This window comes from Anastrepha obliqua, chromosome 5 (assembly GCF_027943255.1).
Source record: "Anastrepha obliqua isolate idAnaObli1 chromosome 5, idAnaObli1_1.0, whole genome shotgun sequence".
NCBI lineage: Eukaryota > Metazoa > Arthropoda > Insecta > Diptera > Tephritidae > Anastrepha > Anastrepha obliqua.
The window spans coordinates 108,103,102-108,124,147 of record NC_072896.1 but is presented as its reverse complement, the minus strand read 5'-3'; the positions used below and the strand labels follow the sequence as shown (position 1 = coordinate 108,124,147).

The window sequence follows — 21,046 nt, the reverse complement described above, 5'->3', positions numbered from 1 at the left end:
CCATGACCGAAACACAGACACTGGACGAGGTGAACATCAGCGTTGAAACCTGTGATCCGAGCACCAGAAATCAGGATGCCAATTCGCCGGGTGGTGTTGGGAGTGGAGGTGGCAGTGGCAGTGGCAGTGCCGGCGGTGCAACGGCTCAATCATCACTGCCACAGGTGCCGCAGGGCAAATATAGTTTCATCCACAAGGTGGTGGATGGCATTACCATTATTGTAAATACGGTGAATGTGAAATTCTTGAGTGCAGCGTTCACGGCCTCAGTGCAGGTAAGTGGCTCATCGGAGGTTGGCAATTAAGTGATTGGGATGTAGAAAATGAAAACAAGTAAATTGTGTGAACTGAAAAAATTACTACAGCAATCAACTAAGAGTAATTGTTTTATGCCTTAAAGCGCATTGAGTAGATTTTCAGTATTTTTTCTCAACTAGAAACAATTTTTTCTCAATAAGTATTTTTTCTAACTCTGATTATGCTGATAAACACAATCGCATTCTTGCATAAGCTTGTTAAAATCTCAGGTTCATACATTTAAAAGTTAGCTGATGTGCCCTCCTAAATTTTTTAGTTATTTTTAAAGTTAAGTGAAGTGCATTGAAATAAGGCGTAAATAAAAAGAGATAATTTTGGTCACTGGCGTAGGTTAGGTTAAGCAGTGCTGGCTGATATGTAAAAAGACCTCACTTAGAACTCTAGGGTCCATTGTGTTGCCAGCGCTATGTATTTCGAGTCGAAGATATTATTTTATGTAATTTTTAATGCACATCTTGGAGAGTTTTAAAAAGCCTTTTGTGTGCAATATCCTTCAGGGTTGAAAAATATGCTGATCCTAGGCACATTTGTCACGTCATACAAAGAGCAGGGTCGAGGCAAATTAGGTGTTCCAAAGTGTCCCTAGCATTCGCTTCGTTGCATGTTTTAGATGCATCGCTCTAGACTAATCCCATTTTGGCTGCGTGATGTGTGGTGAGACAGTGTCCCGTCAGTACTCCAACCAATATTTTGCAGCCTTTTCTAGACAGTGATAAAATAAAGTTTGCAGCTTTCGTATTCCAAGTCCCTAACAGTTTTTGACAGTTTTGTACGAGGTTGAGTGTTGCAATATCGACTGCGTTTCCAGAGCTAGTTCTTCATTTATATAGTTCCGTTTTCAGAAAGGAGAGGGTATATGTCTGACGTGCTCAATTTAGGCAAGCGAATACCTGTCTTAGCGAGGTCATCGGCACTCTCATATCCTTATATTCCTTTATGTCCTGTAATGGTATCCAGTAAATAGTGAACTGCCCCTTTCCGCAGAGTTCATCCATTTTGGATTAGTTCACCAACATAACTAGCCTTGAAAATAGTTGAACACAGAAGTAGACTTTTTCTTCAGCCTTGCTGTTATTTTAAAACTAGGAAATTTAAAGCCATAAGAATTAAAAATTAGAAACAGTTTGTCGGTAACATATTTGGTTAGCTGCGAAAACCACCGCTACTCTTGAAAATATTTATATTCGCTAGTTCTACATTTTTCCTATCTTTCTGGTAGCACGCGAATTCCGTATCAAAACAACTCATTTTCTCTTTAGGCGTTTCATGAACCGATTCAATGTTTTGTGTTTGCCTTTCGAAGGAGTGGAACTGCTCCCCGGACGACGACACTATCAGCCCGTCATCGATCGACAAGATGGAAGTCGAAATGAGCAATGACTAGTCGATGTGGTGGGTTACATAGATTTTCATGGCCTGAGTAATACATAGACGCGTTTCATCGTGCTGGAAATTCACTTTGTGTTGTTTTCCATAGCGAGTAATTTAAAATTGCTTTTATCAGTAAATTAAATAAAATTTGGACAATTTTATTGTTTGGTTCTAAGAAAATTTCATTTGGAAATGAGCGATTCTTTTGAGTCTTCTCGTCAGATTTTGCTTTTCAACTGTAAGAAATAATGAAAAAATGTGGTGGCGTCTGGTTGCTCTTAAAGCTATATTTTATATGGACAGAATGCGTATATATTTGTGCCTCAGGTCATATATGTAGGTAAAGAAAATGAAACTGCATGGCCGAAAAGCTTTCAAGACAAGTTCGTATATCGCAACATATTCCTGGAAAAGAACGCATTGGATAAGAATTTGTATGCAAAAAAATGTGTGTGATGTCCAGGAAAGAGTGGTCGAAATGGAATTAAGAGACCACGAAGTGTGTACTCTATGTGGGAAAATGAGGGGGAAGATATATGTATCTATTGTCACCGAAGCTCTAACAGGGCTCAAATGCATGTGAAAAGGCTAGGCTTTCGAAGACCCTGCAGCACTGCAGAAATGGTTCTTCATCTCTGCCGCCATAAAGCAGTTCCCACGACAGTTTATTCTACATTACCGGAACGACCCGGATTTATATCCGGTCAAAGACTGTCACTCCAGCGGCATTTCGCAAACATTCATGGGGGAAGTTTATGCTGTTACAACAACAAGAACAACCATCATAGGACATAGCGACAGAAGGATGATGCAATCAAACGACCTATGTGACTATTGCAAGAACGTATTTTCTGCTGATTGAGATTGATCGATTTCGCGGTTACCCGAAACATGCTAGTCACTGGTGTTAGACTGCGGAAAATTACAATAGCAGTCAACTATTTCAATGATAAAACCATAAATTGACTACATTGGATGGAAGGTATTATTCTAGTGTCTTTAAAGTGCGTATTATCCGAAGTACAAATACCGCCTCGGAATATTATCTTGTTGCGGGTATGATCCCTACACGCGCAATGTTTGTACTAAAAATTGGCAGTCAGTTACAAATTTCGACGCTTACTACTCATATCTCTTCTCTTAGATACGACAGAAGTCGGTAATGAGGTGCATTATATCAGCAACCGTGAAAAAAATTATGATTGGTAATATGAATCACGTTGTTCAGTGTGGAAACTCTACCGTGATTGCTCGATAGAAAAAACAGAAAAAAAGACAAGAAGAAAAGAGTAAGGTGGAAGTTGGAAGTAGGAAGAGCTTGAGGTCCCCGTAAAATCTACCAGTCAATTTTGGTACCTCCTAAAAATGATGATTTGGCCACAGATATCTAAAGCTTACTTTAATTGTGGTTGAAAAATTTCAGTGTTCTACTTCTCTAGTTAAGTCTTAATACATATATGGAATACTTGTATAGTTGCACTCTGCAAATGAACGGCTTTTTTATGCAATCTCTGGTTTTTTAAGGTCTACCCCAAACTGGCTGGAAAGTGCCAATCAATTTGTCTGCACTAAATCTTGTAGGGAAACACGTTGCCGTCACTTCGGCGCTTAGACTTAAAAGTATGGTGCTATGGACAAACAAGAACTAGACTCTTCTATTCCTAGACTCACTTTCGACAGACTCTTCGTATGCTCGTCCTATACCGGTAGAACCTAAAACCATGGCTAAGGGGGGAATTAAATTTCTATACAATTTCTAAATATCGATGGTTTTCGAGAAAAGCGACACAACTCAAAATTAACTCAAATTCGGAGTTTTGCCTTTAAAAGTAAAAACCAACTACAGAGTTTATATATTTTTATCTGGAAAAGCGTCATAAGCGAATCTTGAAGCAATTCTGAGAGATGGCGTTAGTGTCGTTTTGTCAGGTGATCGAATTGGCGCGTCACTTATCTAGAAAACTGACCCAACTCAGTATTTGGTATTTTTGAATTATATCACTTTTCTCGAAAACCATCGATATGTAAAACCGATGAACTACCAGGGAAGGTACTATTCTTCAACTGCTCAGTGGTATAAGTACCATTGAGATACTTATGGCCACGAGCAAACAATAATCAAAAACAACATTATCCAAGAGGCCAATAGGAGGTGGAGCGATGAAGGCATATGCGTAACAGCTAGGCTACCATGGCCGCAAATAAACAAGAAAAGGGCAAAGAAATTGCTTAGCCTCTCAAGAGATGATATCTCGAAGGTCATGGTTTGCGTCACCGGTCATTGACTATTTGGCAGACATTCCTTAAGACTAGGAATTTTCTCCCATGAATATTCTAGAAGTTGTAGGGATGAGGAAGAGGAAGAAACAGTTGAACGATATCAAATTCGTTGGCCTCAAATTTGGACTCTCTCTATCCTCTCCAAATTATAATACATAAGGAAACAAAGCAGCTGAGACTGCTGGTGGAGGACGACAAAGCGAAACAGAATTCTGCGTTTTATAATTAAAAAGTTTCAATTGAAAAAAACTAAACTGACAAAACAAAGCATCACCTTAAATTTCGCATAAAAGTTTCACAATGCCACTGGCAGTTTGCGTTATTAGTTACACGTGCGCTTCACAAATGCGTGTTAGAAGCCATTGTAAGAGAAAGGGCAAGATAAATATAACGGTATTTGTGTAAAAATGGAAACGCTTCAAAGTTTTCGATGAGATAAAAACAATGATAAGAAACAAGTATCAAGTAAAATTTAAAAATAAAATCATAAATGAACAAATTAATGGCTTATCACGACATCAAATGCGTGAAGAATATTCAATCAATAGATTAAATTTTTTTTGTACTAAAATGAGAAGTTTTTCATACATAAATACTTTGATAGAAAGGACAATTGATGCAATTTCTTATACCCAAGCAAAGTCTCGTTTAAAATCAGACGATCAAATTAGCGGCAAATCAGAAGTTGACGACAAGGAAGGAAGCTTATAAAACTCAACATTTTTCTAAAAATTATGATTAAACAGTTTTACATTTTAATGAAAATTATTTGAATTTTTTTAAATTTTGTAAAAGTTTGGAACTTTAAATTATTTGGTTTTTTTTAATGCGGTATAAACAATTTTTTTTTATAAAAAAAAATAAATAAATAAATAAATAGTCAAAACTTTGCTATATGTTGCACAGCTATTATTGTGAACACAAGGGTAGGTTTCAATTACATCCCATCTTTTAACAAAAGTTAGAATTTCATCATCATCTTTTCTCAATCAATTTTTCTATATCCCGCAGATGTCCCGTATCCGCGTTGAATCGAAAACCCCCAAATGGGCCAATGCCGATCTACGTTTTACGCGCCTCAAAGACGTCCAAAAAGGCATCATACTTATCTTCAAAGAGCTCTCCTGGCAAACGGTGCGCATCGAGGCCAGTTCTACGCAGGACAAATCGCTCACTCCATTACGTTTGCTCACCAATCAGGCGCGCTGTCGCATCACTTTACGAAAACGTCTTTCCGATTGTACGCTATTGGCCTCACGACTGGTGCTCATACTCGACGATCTCCTCTGGGTGCTCACTGACTCGCAGCTAAAGGCGGCCTTACACTTTGTCGACTCCTTATCTGGTCTAATCAAAGCGGCGACACATGCAACACAAAAAAAGAATGCGGCTAGAAAATTACAGGTTATTTTTGCTTTTGTGTAGCTCATACTTATTTAAATGTAGTCATTGATTTTGACGCCAAATGCGATAATTATTTTTATTTATGTACGAGTATGTATGTGCATATGCATATATTTATATTTATTATAAATTTTTCTGGTTTGCCTAACAGACTCTGCCCGAGTATCAGGCGTTGATAGCGCAACAACAAAATCGTCAGTTTGATTCAGCGAAAACAACCACAGCCCAGAAAATGTTCAATGCTTTCGACGTGCGTGAAACTTCCTATCATTTTTTCAGTCAGCGCATCGATTTGCATTTGTGTGACGATGAAGGAGGTGAGCGTGGGGCGCGTGGTGGTTAGAATTGAATTTTAAACAACTAACTAATTCAATTTTTTTATTTTACCTACTCTAGATGGCCGTTCAACTTATCCGGAGTTAGATAAAGGCGGTGCTTTACAAATATCTGTGCAAGCATTCCAAGTAGACTATTATCCTTATCATCTGGCCAAATCCGATCGCGCACATTGGGCGAAGTAAGATTATCATCATTAAGGGGTGTCGGTGGTCTAGAGCTCGAAAATTTAGGGTATTTTCAGGCATTTTATTTTACAAAAAAAAAAAAATCAAAAACGATATTTAAATTTTTTAGCCTTTCAAACTCCTTTTACATACAAAAATTAATTTAATTAATTAATTTTTATTTTTATTTTTTTTTTTTTAATAATTGTAAATATGGCGCTGAAGTTGACCCTCCCGAAAAATTTGACCTGGACGGTGTTGTCCATTTTGGCTCTTTTATTTATCTGAAACACAAAAACCAAAAAAAATTATTAATCAGTATGACTGTGGCTATGTCCGTAGAATAAAATAAAACTTTGTCAAAATGGCGCGGTTTTGAATTTGACATTATAAAAATCGGGTTTTATTCAGTTTTATAATCAAAAAAATACGAAATAATTGAAATAATAATATGATTCTAGTACGGGCTATAGTCATTGATGTTGTGAACAAAATACAGTAGATTCTGTTTTATGCGGTATATATGTACGTTCCGCAAGAAACAGCATAAAAAAAGCTACCAAATCTATAGTAAAACTATAGATACGTTTCAAAAGTGCTAAGAACCGCATAAATTTGAAATAATGTAATAAAATCGCATAAAAAAAGGGTACTAGTCCCATATTATAACTATACAGACGTTCCATAGACCGCATGAATCTGAAATAATTAAATAAAATCGCATAAACAAAAAATTGTGTTTTTGAAAATTATATCTTTATTTAAGAAACGTCAGAAACGAGAAATAAATTTACATCGTCAGAAATAGAATCAGACAATACCCGCATGTTGCGCATTCGTTTAGCATTTGGCATAAAATCACTTGAGGAAATGTACACGTCTGATCTAAATGGTGATGCAGGCGGTTCCATACCTGTAGGCTTAGCATTTCTGATGTAATCTGTGATGAGTTTTTGCTTAGCTGGCTTAGAATCTTGTTTATACAATTCCCGATAGGTCGACATGCATTTTTTAATTTTTTTAAAAACCGCACTATTTCAAAACTGCATAAAAACAGAATCTACTGTATTAGATTCAGTTAAATAGTTTTTTTTGACAACACAAAAAAGTAGTTTTGAGATAATTGAGATCAAAGTTTTGATCATTTAAATGCGACCATTGATGCCACTGCGAGACGAATCTGACTCTACCTGCTAAAACGGCTGTAGAATGGAGAATACTGGGAATAGCCTTCCAAAAATTTGACAGTAGATTCTTAAAGGCCTAAACTTTCGAAATATCAAAAAGCAAAAAATCGATTTTTTTTTTATTCTGGACCACCGGGACCACCCTTAATTAAGTAGCTTATTAATAATCCAAGTAATTTGCTTTATTCCATTCTGCTCACATTTAACAGATATCGTGAAGCATCCGTGTCACCGGCGCTGTGGCTAAAAGAATCCCTCAATACATTCCGCGAAGCTGTACTCAACCTAAGTCAACCCAATCGCCCTTCCACCCATGCCCCCCTCGAGCGCACTGCACCAACTTCCCCTGTGGCACTGAATGTGAATGCACTACAATCGCAAACGCCCGCATATGCGGCCACAGTTGGTGGTACACCACCTGTTGCTGCGGCGTCAGGTGCAAATACGCCTAATCGCCCTAGCAGTAGCGGGGGTTCAGGCAATACTTCGGCGTTCGCTAGCCAGGTGACGCAAGCGCAGCAACAGAAGGCGACACTAGATAATTTAGCGAAATTGATGAGTGCCTGTGTTGTGTTACGTATAGAAGATTTCACATTGTACCGCGTCACTACGTCGGGTAGAAAGCAAATGCCCAAGGAATTTGTGTCGGGTGAGTTGTTAGGGGAATTTATTTAAAGTAGAATAGAAGCTCATGACTTTTCTAAGCATCTAAAAAGCTACTAACACACTAATTTATATACTGGCATAAAATACAAATTGATTCACTTCTCGCATTTGCTTTTCTCGTTCTACTCTCTCATGCTAATACATTCGCATATTTACATAAAATCTCGCACAATTCATATACATTCCATAAATCTTCACACGTTTAGCACAAAATAAAAGGAAAATACGTTCAGGTACTGAAAGTTTTTAAATAATTTGGTGTTGAAGAATATTTCGGTGTTTATTGTTTGTCCTGTGAATCCCCTTTTTATTTTTAACGCTTCGCTTACTTCGAAAGATATGCAGTATTTTTCTACAAATATTTGATTGTATGCATGTATGTATATGAGATGTCCTGCTATTTTAAAAATAACCGCCGCATAAAGAGAGAATTATTACGGGAACGGATGAATGGGAATTTGAAATTTTCGTTTTTTAGGCGGACTGCATGGTTGCTGACCATGAATAAAGTGCAATTTTAGTAAAATTAGATAAATTGGCTTTAGAGAAGTGGCTTTACTAAAAAGTAAACTATGCCCCAAACTGTTGAAACACTTGAATTTCCATTTTTGAGCTCAACTCCTTTATCAAATTTTGTGGTTATAGTTCAATTTTACACATTTCCAATGCTAACAACGTCTCTGCTTGGAGCGATAAGAGTACTAAATTCCGTTGCGAGACATCAGTTTTTTTTGTGAGTTATGTTGCGATTAGTGGTGCCGTACTTTAGCCATAACCGTAACTAGAGCAATCAGCTGTTGTGATCAAACATATGGGCACTACTGTAAACGATTATAGGTGCCGCACCACATCGCCGCAACCATAACCGTAGCCGTATGCACTTATTAAATTTTGATTTTTCCACATAATCGTAAGCAGCTGTAAAATACTTTACATTTGTTTTGATATTTGTGATAAAAATTTGTTGAATATTTTAAAATTCTCCATACAATACTACTGAAGTGACAGCCCTTGGTCCTTGGGTATAAATCCGAACCGTTCTAAAACTTTCCTATTCTGTTGCTGTATCCATATAAAATAGTCCACATACATTTTTGCGCTGTCAAAACTTATTAATTACTTACTAATAATGGATTTTTCATTTCAAAAATTAGCATGCGACATTCAATAAAAATTTTCTTTGATAGTTTTTTTAATCCCTTTTCTGCTCTGTTTATGTATTAATTAAAAATATTTTCTTTGCAGGTGATAAGGAACGCTATTCGTTCCCCTCTGATATGTCCATCGTACATGCCGAGTTTACTTACTTTTATTATCCCGGTGATTTTATATTTCCTTGTAAGTTTTCTTTTTCCTTTCGCAATGTAAATGAATTATTTTTATTTCCCTTTCATCTTTAGTGCCGCCGTCCAAGGTATTTGTTCACATTAATCCCTTACAAGTGCACTTCGATCTAAGTTCCATACTCTGGCTTAATTCATTTGCTCTGAATTTACATGAGAGCCTATTGCGCACCAGCGTCGGCTCGGCGAGTGGTGCTTCTTCCACCGCACGCGGTTCAATCTCTTCGAATGGCTCGCAACGCGCTCAAGGTTCGCAAGGTTCGCAGGGCTCACAAGACTCGCAAGCCTCACAATTGGCCGCGTCACAGGCAGAGCAAGAGCCCAACCTCATGTATATGGATGTGAAGATTGAAGCGATTATGCCGCGCATTATTATCGAGTCAACCGTAGATGTGCCCAATCAAAAGGATCGTCCAAAAATCATGCAAATACAAATCTCCCGTTTCGCCATAACCAACATACGCGAAATGGGCTCATCGCGCGCTGATTTGGCGCAAGCATTACATTCATTGCAGGAGGGCTCGCTAGTATTTGGCACGGAATTTCCATCGGTGGGTGGCGATATGTGTATTGTTACCGATCGCATACTTTCGCATGTGGCTGCCGCGGATGTAGGTGCCTCGGCTACGACGATACCGCCAACAGCAACACAAATCCCAACGCAAATACAGCAGCCGAAATCCGCATCAACACAGAATTTAACACGCTACGCCATGTGGTCGGAACCGCGCGACGTGTGGTGTATTAAGTTGGATCCGGTGTGGGTGGACTTCTTGGGTGCACGCTCCTTAGGGCCCAATAAATCAATACCATTCGTCGATGCTGTCCCCATAACGCTGTGGCTGCACTCTGGCGCTAATCCCATGCCAAAGTCGACTGCGGCGAGTGCCACTAATAATTCGTATGCATCCAGCGAGAAAGGTTCTTCCGTTGAAACGAATATCAATTGTATGGATTATGCGGATAGTCGGAATTTGCCGCGTAATCCATTTCTCAGTGAGGAGGATGTGCGTATGGGCCTGGATTGGAAGCATTATCGCGCTTTTAATGGTGCCGATCCTAGTGGCGGCGATGCTACGGCTGGTGGTAGGGCGAACGAAGGCCCCGCCGCCTCCAACACTGAACGTACCGCCGATATGCATGCCATTGCGCACATTTCCAATTTGGTGAGTGTGCAAATCGATCACTATCAGTACTTGTTCCTATTGCGGCTTGCTGAGGAAATGACAGAGATGGCCATGTTCCTGTCATTGGATGCCGAGCGTATTTTACAAAAGGTATGCTTAGTTTTAAAAAATAAAGCATTAGATGTGTCATGGTTTTTAATTTTTTTGTTTGTTTTATTTTGTAACCTTCTCATAGCAAAATACGAAGAAATCGATGATATTCGGTTGTGTTATACCGCAAATTGAAGTAACACTCGTGATGCCATCGCAAACACCTGGTAAGGAATCGAGTGGTGGTGATGCTGAAAGTGTCTTACTCGATTCAACTAGTGTGGGTGATGATTTACACAGGAATAGTAAGATTTGTTTTCGTTTATTTCGTATCCTAAGTTTTAGAAATGGCTAAATTGATAACAACAACCAATTCAGTATCTATCTAACACATTTTTTTGGTCTCTATTTAACTTGGCTTTTCTATTTACGTTATTTGTTTTCGTAGATTTATTTTAATACAAAGTACTTACAATTTATATTTAGACTTAGTAGTTGAGAACAAGACGATTTCTGAGTTGTAAATTAATCAGATTCATAGTTAAACTCAACGAGTGTAGTACATCTTGTGTTCGGCACACTCTTGTGCTTTCTAGCATAACTGCCAGCACTTCTGTTATTACCCCAGAATAAAGGAATAGGGAGGGTCTTAACTTCTTTATATTCTCAGTACCATAAAGTGTGATAAAAAGATGATAATAAACATACACAAAATCTCGGTAGTGGTTGTAAGGGTTAAGCTAAGGCCTTTAAGTACTCCACAGAGTAATCTAAAGCCCTTTTTGTCTATGATTAAAGCAGATTTTACTTAGTTGGCATTAAAGTTCAGGAAGTTTTTGGAGTGATTAAGGCCGTTTGTGCTGTTTCAGTAATCCTTGGTTTTTATGTGGGATCATTTTTTCGTTTACAGTTTTAGCTTGTTTTTGTTAAAGTCGAAAAATGACGTTGGTCTAATAAATGGTCCTTCCGCCCCTTTTTCGGCATAAAAGTCTGCCTTCTCATTTCCTTCGTGTCCCTCATGTCCTGATACCCAAGTCAGGGAAACCTGATTGAGAGTCGCCAGTTCTTTGAGTGCATTGTTACACTCTATAAGAACTTATGAATTGAACCTAAACCTATTTAAGGCTTTAAGGACTGATTGACTGTCCAAAAGTATTTTAATTTTTACTTTTCCGAACACTCTTTTGGATACGATTTCCCCTCTTTCCATTATGGCGAAAAACTCCGCAAGGAAAAGTGTGGTTATGTGCTCAGTGCAAAGATGCCTGCTTCTACCACCTGGAGCGTTGTGGATCCATCTGTATACCACTTTTGCGCGTCATCATGTAGCCATATTGAGCTATTGTGCCACTCTTCCCTAGACGGGAACATAACCTTGCATCTCTTAGTAAAATTAAGTACGGGTCATTCGTCTACACAGTTTTTATATAGCTGTAATTTGATTAGTTTTTGTCCACCATACCAATGCCTCATATAGTAGGATAGGCCTTACCATTTGGGTGTAGATCCAGAGGGTAATTTTAGGGCTTAGGCCCCAGGTTTTACCCAAAAGTAGTTTTTTTGTCCAAAGGTTTCGTTGTTGCCTTTTTTATTACTGAGTTAAGGTGGGCCTCTATTCCATTTATTTCCCAAGTGGGTATACTTGAAACCCTTGTCCTGGTAAAGGGGACAACAGTCCCTCTTTCCTACACATTTTCAGGTTGTAAAATCTGGTATATTTATAATAGTTGCTCGCTTAGAAAAGCCAGCTCCTTCATTGACGAACTGTCCAAATTGTATAATATTTGGAGGAATTCTATGGAATGGAAATTGCTAATTATTACACAAAAATGTGCAGCGATCAAAATTAACTTGTCGTGTAGCTTATATGCGCGATATATGGCGCCACATTGAAAGAAAATAATTGTCACCATGGGACTAAGACTTATCTCCCCTTGAACAGAATTGCAGCGGATAACAAGTAACGGGTTGACGGGTACCCGCTGTCAAAATTACAATACATTTATATATATATATATTTTCCCGTGGTTCCTAGGTGGAACAAAGGGCCACAATGAACAAGTTAAAGTTAAATCTATTAGAAGCTAGGAATTTTATTTGCCGCCAGGAGCGGCCTGCTTGTTGCACTTCTGTTTCTACTAGTCGCCTCCACGTGTTAGATGGTCTGCCAGGTCTGCGGCTGCCTTGGGGGTTCCAATCCAGGGCTGCTCTAGTGATATCACCATATGGCTTTCGAAGTGTGTGACCGATCCATTTCCATTTGCGGCGTCGAATTTCGAGATAGACTGGTATCTGTTTCGTTATAGTCCACAGATCGGATTTTGATATGACGTTAGGCCAAAAAATGCGCGTGATCTTGCGAAGGCTGCGGTTGATGAATACTTGCATTGCTTGTATGTCACGTGTTGACGCGTTCCACGTTTCGCATGCATACAAGAGGACAGATTTCACATTGGACTCGAAGATTCTCAGTTTCGTGCGCCTCGTTATATGCGTTGCTCTCCAAACTTTATCAAGCATGCCAAACACTACCCGAGCTTTCGATATCCGGTTACGTATGTCAGCCGCTGAACCGCCGTTTTTATTTATTACACTGCCTAGGTAGCAGAATTCATCTACAGCTTCGATGTTAGTGCCGCGTATCTGAAAGATATGTAAATCGGTGGTGTTGATGCGCATTATCTTTATCTTCGCAATGTTTATTTTCAGTCCAGCCCTCGCTGCGAGTTCGCTCACCGCCTCTATTTTTGCTTGCATATGTGAGTGTTTGTGTGATAGCAGGCAAATATCGTCAGCGTAGTCTAAGTCCTCAAGGTTGCCGCTCAGGCCCCAGGATATGCCTCTGTTCGCCGCTGAGGCTTGTCGCATCACTAAGTCCAGTACCAGATTAAATAAGAGCGGAGATAGCACGCATCCCTGTCTTACTCCTGTTCGAACTGGAATAGCGTTGCTCAGGATGCCCTCATGTCTCACTTGCTTCACTGTACAGTTCTTTGACAAGTGAAATGATTTTTTCAGGTACTCCTTTGCAGTAAAGTGCTCCCCAGATTGCCTCGTGGTTAAGAGTATCAAAAGCTTTTTCAAAGTCGATGAAGCAGAGATAAAGTGGCGAACGCCACTCGACCGATTGCTCGACAATAACTCTCAGGGTGTTGATTTGATCGACGCAAGAACAGCGTGGTCGGAATCCCGCTTGTTCATTCCGTAGGCCACTTTGCAGTGCGTCGGAGAGCCTTTTATTAATTATATGCGCTATTACTTTATTGACCATGCTTAATAGTGTTATGCCTCTCCAATTCTTGCAATCGGATAAATCGCCCTTTTTCGGTATGAGCGTGATGACACCCTCCTTAATGTCATTCGGGATCTTCCCGGACATCCAAATGTTTTGCAGTAGAGGGAGTGGCCTTCGAGCGCTCACAATACATTTAATAACATGAAATTGCACAGATTTGGGGCGGGGACGGATTTCTTGCCGTCGGTTATTTTTACGACGGGAAAATAATTAGATTAATTTCTATTTTCCCCGACGGTTTGAAGACTCAGGGTTGCTTTTCTGATCATTTGATGACTGTTCGTTTGCTTACAAGCAATAGTGGGCAAATAATATTCGATTTGCCCAAGAAAACCGACAAAATTTCAATAATTTAGAAAAAAGTTTGTTTCTAACAATGAGCTTCCACGAGTTGCTTTAAAAATATAGCAAACGAGAAAACTTTACTATAGGGTTCTTAAAACAGTTGTGTTATTTTGATATTCAAAGAAAAATGCTATTTTTTAATATAAATGATCGGTTGTTTATTTCATTATAAAGAGGAAATTATGCCGTTAATAGTGGAAAATAACATCAGGCAAATGACCACCACGACCACGCTTACAGAACAATATCCTTTTCATGAAATTTTCCATAACCGAATTGCAAAGTGGCTGCCCTATGCCCTCGATAGCCTCACAAATTCCATCTTTGAGGTCTTGAATCGAGCCTGTGCTGTTGGCATAGACCTTCTCCTTCACGTTGCCCCAAAGAAAAAAGTCGCACGGTGTTAAATCACAAGATCTCGGTGGCCAATTGTGATCACCTCTTCAAGAGATAACACGGTCCGGAAACTTTTCCCGTAAAAGATCAATGGTTTCGTTGCTTGTGTGGCACGTAGCGCCATCTTGTGGAAAATAAACGTTGTCCAGATCATTACCATCCAATTCCGGCCATAAAAAATGGTCAATCATCTCTCGATAGCGCAATCCATTCACAAATTACACCTGTTATTGGGAAACCCTTTCCAAAATTAACTTTATTATAACACAAAATGACAGCTGAAAACCGCCCCCTTCGATATTGTGTTTAACCGCCCGAATTATTCGACGGAAGTGGTTCAGCTGATCACCTCCCGATCACCACCCGTCAACCCGTTACCCGTTGTCCTGCTGCAATTCTGTTTTAAATTTCCGAGAAAGGCGCATTTGCCGATTCAAGGAGGGCATTTTGTGGGTGTCTGTATATGAAACTATCCAAAATTCATCCGACATGCTTTTAGATTATGAAAATCGTTTATTGAGTCAGAATGTGGTAATAAAAAAAAATTGTTTCCCAAAAAAGCTAACGATAATCTTTCCTTCACCGGAAATTTGTTATAATAAAGCTTTGCGGCCGCCATAGCCGAATGGGTTCGTGCGTGACAACCAGAAAGAAAACGTTTTTTCTAATAGTGGTCGCCCCTCGGCAGGCAATGGCAAACCTCCGAGTGTATTTCTGCCATGAAAAAGCTCCTCATAAAAATATCTGCCATTCGGAGTCGGCTTGAAACTGTAGGTCCCTCCATTTGTGGAACAACATCAAGACGCCCACCACTAATAGGAGGAGGAGCTCGGCCAAACATCCAAAAAGGGTGTACGCGCCAATTATATATACATATACATATATAATATAAAGCTTTGACCATTGAGAGATGTATCAACTATCGATCTGAACTTCGTCGGAAGCGATCATCAGTTTTAGTTCGGCTCAAATAAAAAGAAAGTTTCTAGAAATTATATAAGAATCATTTAAACCTCGAAGCTCTTCTAGTTTCCTACAAACTACGAAGTCACACGACTCTTCTTTCTTTAGTCGGCAGGCTGTGAAATGTGTATTTATTATTTATTACGTATCTGTCTTGACCACTTGACTCTGTCATTTTATTTGATAAAAAAAAACTTCTTTTATAAATAAATATATTCCTCTATTGTAGACTTTTATAACCAAGTCAAAAACTCAAAGGCCTTCGAGCTAATAATTTTCACATCTTTTTAAATCATCTGTATATGTGTATGTGCGTAGTTTTATGATAATTTGCTTAGTACTTATTTTGTATTTATTAAAAAAACTTATATTTTTTCGCTCTCAAACTAATTTTGCATGTTTTGTCCTCACAACTAGCGCTAAACTACTAAACATTGTAGATGCTCAACTGCCTACAAATCAACTCAGCCACACTAATCACCCACGAACTACTCAAACTCTAAAAATAAAATAATCCTTATTTGCCAACTTTCAAGCAATCACTACTCGTACTATGAATTACTTATCGATTTAAAATTTGCATGCGATTTACCTATTGAATTTTCGAATTTATCGCACCCTTTCGACAGGTACAAACACTATATGGCCTACACCACCGCTGGAGCAAGTCAAGAGCAATATTTATGGCAGTGTGGAAACACCTTCTCCGGTCACTACTGAGCCACTCTACGATGGTGGCTTCCATATCTCCAATCCCAATACACACGGGTGAGTGCATTTCGTATTCACTTACAGACATTATCGAATTTTAATTATACTTCTGTTTTGCAGTTATAATGTACAAATACAAAGTACTCCAACGGTTGCGTCCTCCACACCCAGTCAGGGATCACGTCCCGACACTGGTGTTTATTCGCAGTCCATAACAGCATCGACGAAAAGTGTACGCTCAACACGTACCTCCACCACAGGCGATGCGACCAGCATAACGAAAGAAATTAATTCTAGTACGCAATATATTGTTGTATAATAGTGTGTATGGTGGCGCAAAATTAATCACCTGTCGAAAGGTTTAATCGGTAGATCTGTAGGCAAGATATCTCGCGCGCAGTGCCGGAATAAGGTTGAACATTTTAAGTAAATGGTCAAACACGGACCACGGCCACGGTAATATTCTGGCTGGCAGTTTGAAGCTTCTCTATGCACTCTCGCCTACACTTGCTATTACAACGTTCACGAATCTCCTACCCTCGAGGGAAGAGCGCGAACGCGACAATGTAAGACAGAGCGAGTCCATCCATGTATACAGAGATGGCTCAAAGCTCGAGGGCAGGGTGGGCGGAGGTGTATAATCCGAACATCTGGGAATCTTCTTCAATTTTCGTCTGCCCGACTACTGTAGTGTCTTTCAGGCCGAACTGATGGCTATAATGAAAGCCGGTGATAAAATTTCTCACAAAGCAGCCGACAACCTGTATCATGAAAAGCTGCATATCTTTTAACGAGATGGTTGAGTTATTCAACCGAAAGGTAACATGGGTTCCTGGCCATTGTGACATTGAGGGTAACTGCAGAGCCGATTATAACGGGGCATTATCTCATCGGCAGGCACGCCTAGAGGATGGGTGGGCAAATACACCCACACTGCAGAAGTTGTCTAGATGAGGAAGAGAAAGAGACGATCCCGCACCTTCTGTGCCATTGCCCTGCTCTATCCGAAAGTAGATTCACCATTTTAGATAAACGTAATCGGATTCCAACCACCACCAACAGCAGATGAAGAGCTTTCAGCTACCCCAAGATACCCACGTAAGCGTGACCCACACAATTACGTTCTGGATATTGTACGAGTAGCAGGTTAAACACTTACTTATCCAGCATGTGAAGGCACCCCGCACGACACTAACCACCTTTTCACATGTGCCATCAAACCCACTCATCTAACACCCCTCTCCCTCTGGACCCAACCTGTTGAAACATTAAGTTTCCTGGGCCTACCTTTAGGGTTTAGTATTGCTGCTACAACAACAAGTACAGCAACAATTCTTTAATGAATTGGAAGATCTTAGTTCTGTGGAAGTCTGAGATCTTCAAAAATTTTTGAAAAGTACACACTGGTTTTGGAGAGATAAGGACAAGTTCCCCACGCGTTATCACAATGGGTTATGAGTCTGAGTGTCCCACCGTGGACAACCACTTCAACCTAAATGTCGTCGTAGGTCAATCATATTTGTCGCATGTGAAAGAGACAGCTGCCAGATAAGCAATGGAGCGCGTTAAGGTCAAAATAAAGATTTCCATCACTCAAAATATTTTTTTATGTAGTAAAAAAGTTGTTCAAAAACAAAGTTGGATGATTAATTTTGCGCCACCTTGTATGTATTAAAATTTAACTGATAAGGCTAGGTGGGGTTCGTTTACATATATGAGGGGCTCTTTTTGGAATTTAATAACCGAACGGGCACCAGATCATAGTGACCGCGCGTTTAATGTTGTAGTTGTTTCAATTATAGACATCGAAAAGCCAAAATCTTCCACACTCGTCACTACATAAAATACAGAGATAAGGCCATATTCAACTTGAAAATTTATAACGTAAAAATTCCGAGTGTCAACCAGCGCACAGCCATGTTAGATAGCTTCTTCTCTTCTGCTCAAACTTCGACTTGTAATAAGTTTTACTAGCAGGGAGCGGTAGCCTCAAGTCTGTAGCCTTTAGAACATTAGAGTGCAGGCAAAGAAATTTGTTTATAAGGCATGATTTCGTCTTGAGTGCGGCGTTCTGGCTTCTTACTAGCTCAGTTCATACTGGATATGTTTATCTTAGAACTTACGATGTTGCTTTGTCTTTGCCATTAGTTCTAAAAGCTAGCGACTAGAGAGCTTTGTCGTGGTTCTTATCCCTAGCTTCGATCACATGCTGAATTCGAGAAAAAGGTAGAAACCAGTATTACTTGCTAATAACGCCAAACTTGTTACCTAAAGGAAGGAGCCGCAAGTTCTTGCTGCGAAGAGTCCAATAAGTTCGAAAACTGTTTACTTTTGAATAAAAATAATTAATGACCTCTGGAAGTGGTTTCAATTATATGTATCCTAGAGCCTGTATTCACTGGAGCTCGAAACTGCTAAATATTTATCTATATCTTTATTATTAACATTTTCCTATCGCTTCTGAAAAAAGTTGATTTTTATTTTTTCTAGGTCTCATGTCTATGAAGAAAGGCTTCTCCAGTTTTATGACGTCCATAGATTCGGCCATTAAGTCGGGCGCACCAAATGATGATACAAGTGATACATTCTCCATACAAAGTGATATTAGCTCTGATTCGGAAAATTTCGCCATAGTTATGGGCGATGATAAAACCATGGATTGCATTGATGTGATGTTTAGGTAGAATTTGAAAAAATGCTGTAATACTATTTTCTTCTAATTATTATTGTTTGATTTAATTTATTTGGCGTAGATTAAATCCCTTCACCAGTGACAACAACTTGAAGGCATCACCCGTCGAGGTGGCCAGCGAAGTGCTTGAGGAACCCTGTTATAATAAAACCAATTTATCATCACCCTCAGAACCGTCTGAAGCGAGCACGTGGCGGCGGCGTGACTTAGTTTCTATGGCTACTTTTAGGTGTGTTTTTGTTCGTTTTGTTTTTGTTTTTTGTATTGGGTGTATTGCATAAATGATCTTTTCTTTTAATTATTCTACTTTGTTAGGCTAACCACAGTCGAATTGATACGCCAAAACGAGGGCAATTCGTCATCATTGCGCGTACAGGTGGCAGCTGTTTCATGTGATGAGTGTGGCGCCATTCCCTGGGATGAATTGCAGGTTGGTCTTTTTGTTGTTAATTAATGCTTTGTTGTTTTCTTCTCGTATACGCTATTTTTTATAATTAATACTACATAAAGGAATATTTTTTACTGGAAAAAATAAAAGACAAATCTTTACATGTGTTATTTTTATTTCTTTTGTTAATTTTGGTTTTGTTCGAATTTTTTCTTTTGTGCTTAACCACCTTTTCTAAAACCTTCGGTTGGGTACCCAGGTCTGGCCTTTTTTCGTCCTGTTCGAGGATCCTTTTTAAAAGGTTATTTCCTTGAGTCAATAGAAAATTAAATTTTAGGAAGCTACCTGGAAACTCAAGTCGTTAGCTATGATAGAAATATGTTAAATTCACGTCCTAAGTCGAAAAAGCCAGTCTGGCCAGACCCGGGTGCCCAACGTTAATTCGTAAAAATAATCGTAAATGTTTTATCCGTTTTCCTTTTCGTCGTTTATAACGGTTTTTTATTTTATTAAGTTAAATTTTCTAACGTACTAAATATTTTAGGTTCTGTGTTTTGTTTTTGAAAATCCGAAGTTTATTGTAAATAACGAATATTTTGAAAATATTATATGTTTTCAAACTTAGTTATTTCAGTTTGATTTTTTTCGATACCTTTATTTTTTAATTATCATTATAAAATATGCGATTACTGTCTCGTTAAAACTTTTTGCATGCCTACGAATTTCGATTTTCTCAAATTTTCTTCTTTCACAATCGAAATCATTTCATCATTAAAAAAAAATTAACGCTGATTGCTGTGTTTGTCTGGAAAGCGAAGTGTGAAGCCACTTAGCACTCATAATTTCAAATATTTATTCACAAAAAATTTTGTTGGGTTGAAATATTAAGGCAAAAAATAAAAAGTAAAAAAAGAGAAACTGCGAAAATTGTGAACACTGACTTACCGTCTATCTACTTTTAATAAAATACAAAATTATTTTTAATAACTTAATTAAAACTAAGGTGGTGAAATATCTGATTGATATCTCCGTTAGATATGTGAAGTTAAATGTTGCGTTGTTCTAGAAATTTGTATATCTGAATTGGTTTCATTCACAGTTTTCTCACATCTGTTTCCTCCAACCTGAGCAAGCAGAAGAGGCGTCTGGCGCCAATTGGGGTGGATATATTCGTAGGTAGGCTTGATTATTGATTTGAAATGTAAAAACTTGATTTGCTGCGCGGACGACGTGGCACTAATTGTTAGAGGAAAGTTTTTAGATATCCTGTACTGTTTGATGTAGGGATATCTGAACGTAGTTGTTCGATAAGCAGCGGACTGTGCGACCTTTCGGTGAATCCTCTTAAGACGGAGCTCGTCGTATTCACGTGGAAATATAAATCAACTCACCTCGATATGGGGCGCTCCGTTGGTGCTTTCTGACAAGGTGAAGTACCTTGGCCTAATCCTTGACATCAAGCTAACGTGGAAGCCTAACACTGAGGAGAGGGTAAAGAAGGCAACAATAGCGCTGTATGGATGCAAAAAATGAGGCCTCTCGCCTAAAGTTATATTTTGTCTCTACAATACCAATATAAAACCAATTTTGTTATACGGAGTCATTGTCTGGTGGGACTCACTGAAGCGAATGACATCGGTAAAGTAGCTGGAGAGAGTTCAAAGGTCTGCACTTATTGGAATCAGTGGGGCGCTTCTACTCTAGCGCTTAATGTAATGCTAAATGCACGTATCGCAATCAGGCTGAGAGGCTTGATTTACGGACACTCAGGTATCCTTAGAAACTTTGGGTTCATCCCCTGACAACGGATCATCCATACCTTCGCTAAGTCCAAGCGAAATTTTCTCCACCCTCATTCAATCAAGGGAGGAGTGGACTGGGTGACACACTTGAGGACAGGGATTGTTGAACTTGTTCACGGATAACTCGAAGTTGGACGGAAGGGTTAGCGGAGAAGTATTCGGCGA

General features: G+C 39.1%; 1 protein-coding gene across 6 annotated transcripts in view; it reads left to right on the top strand.

Moving 5' to 3' along the window:
* LOC129247131 (bridge-like lipid transfer protein family member 3A) overlaps positions 1–21,046 on the top strand; it is a 63,041-nt gene that overhangs the window by 23,325 nt on the left and 18,670 nt on the right. For 4 of the 6 annotated variants that reach the window (XM_054886080.1, XM_054886079.1, XM_054886078.1 and 1 more), the window contains exons 3-15: positions 18–275; positions 4,981–5,373; positions 5,525–5,690; positions 5,770–5,890; positions 7,273–7,712; positions 8,975–9,067; positions 9,130–10,349; positions 10,435–10,594; positions 15,918–16,056; positions 16,120–16,295; positions 18,490–18,679; positions 18,753–18,920; positions 19,007–19,121. In XM_054886080.1, the coding sequence (XP_054742055.1) occupies positions 18–275; positions 4,981–5,373; positions 5,525–5,690; positions 5,770–5,890; positions 7,273–7,712; positions 8,975–9,067; positions 9,130–10,349; positions 10,435–10,594; positions 15,918–16,056; positions 16,120–16,295; positions 18,490–18,679; positions 18,753–18,920; positions 19,007–19,121 (3,639 nt within the window). The remainder of the gene's footprint in view (positions 1–17; positions 276–4,980; positions 5,374–5,524; positions 5,691–5,769; positions 5,891–7,272; positions 7,713–8,974; positions 9,068–9,129; positions 10,350–10,434; positions 10,595–15,917; positions 16,057–16,119; positions 16,296–18,489; positions 18,680–18,752; positions 18,921–19,006; positions 19,122–21,046) is intronic. The other 2 variants (XM_054886082.1, XM_054886081.1) reach the window with 1 other exon arrangement.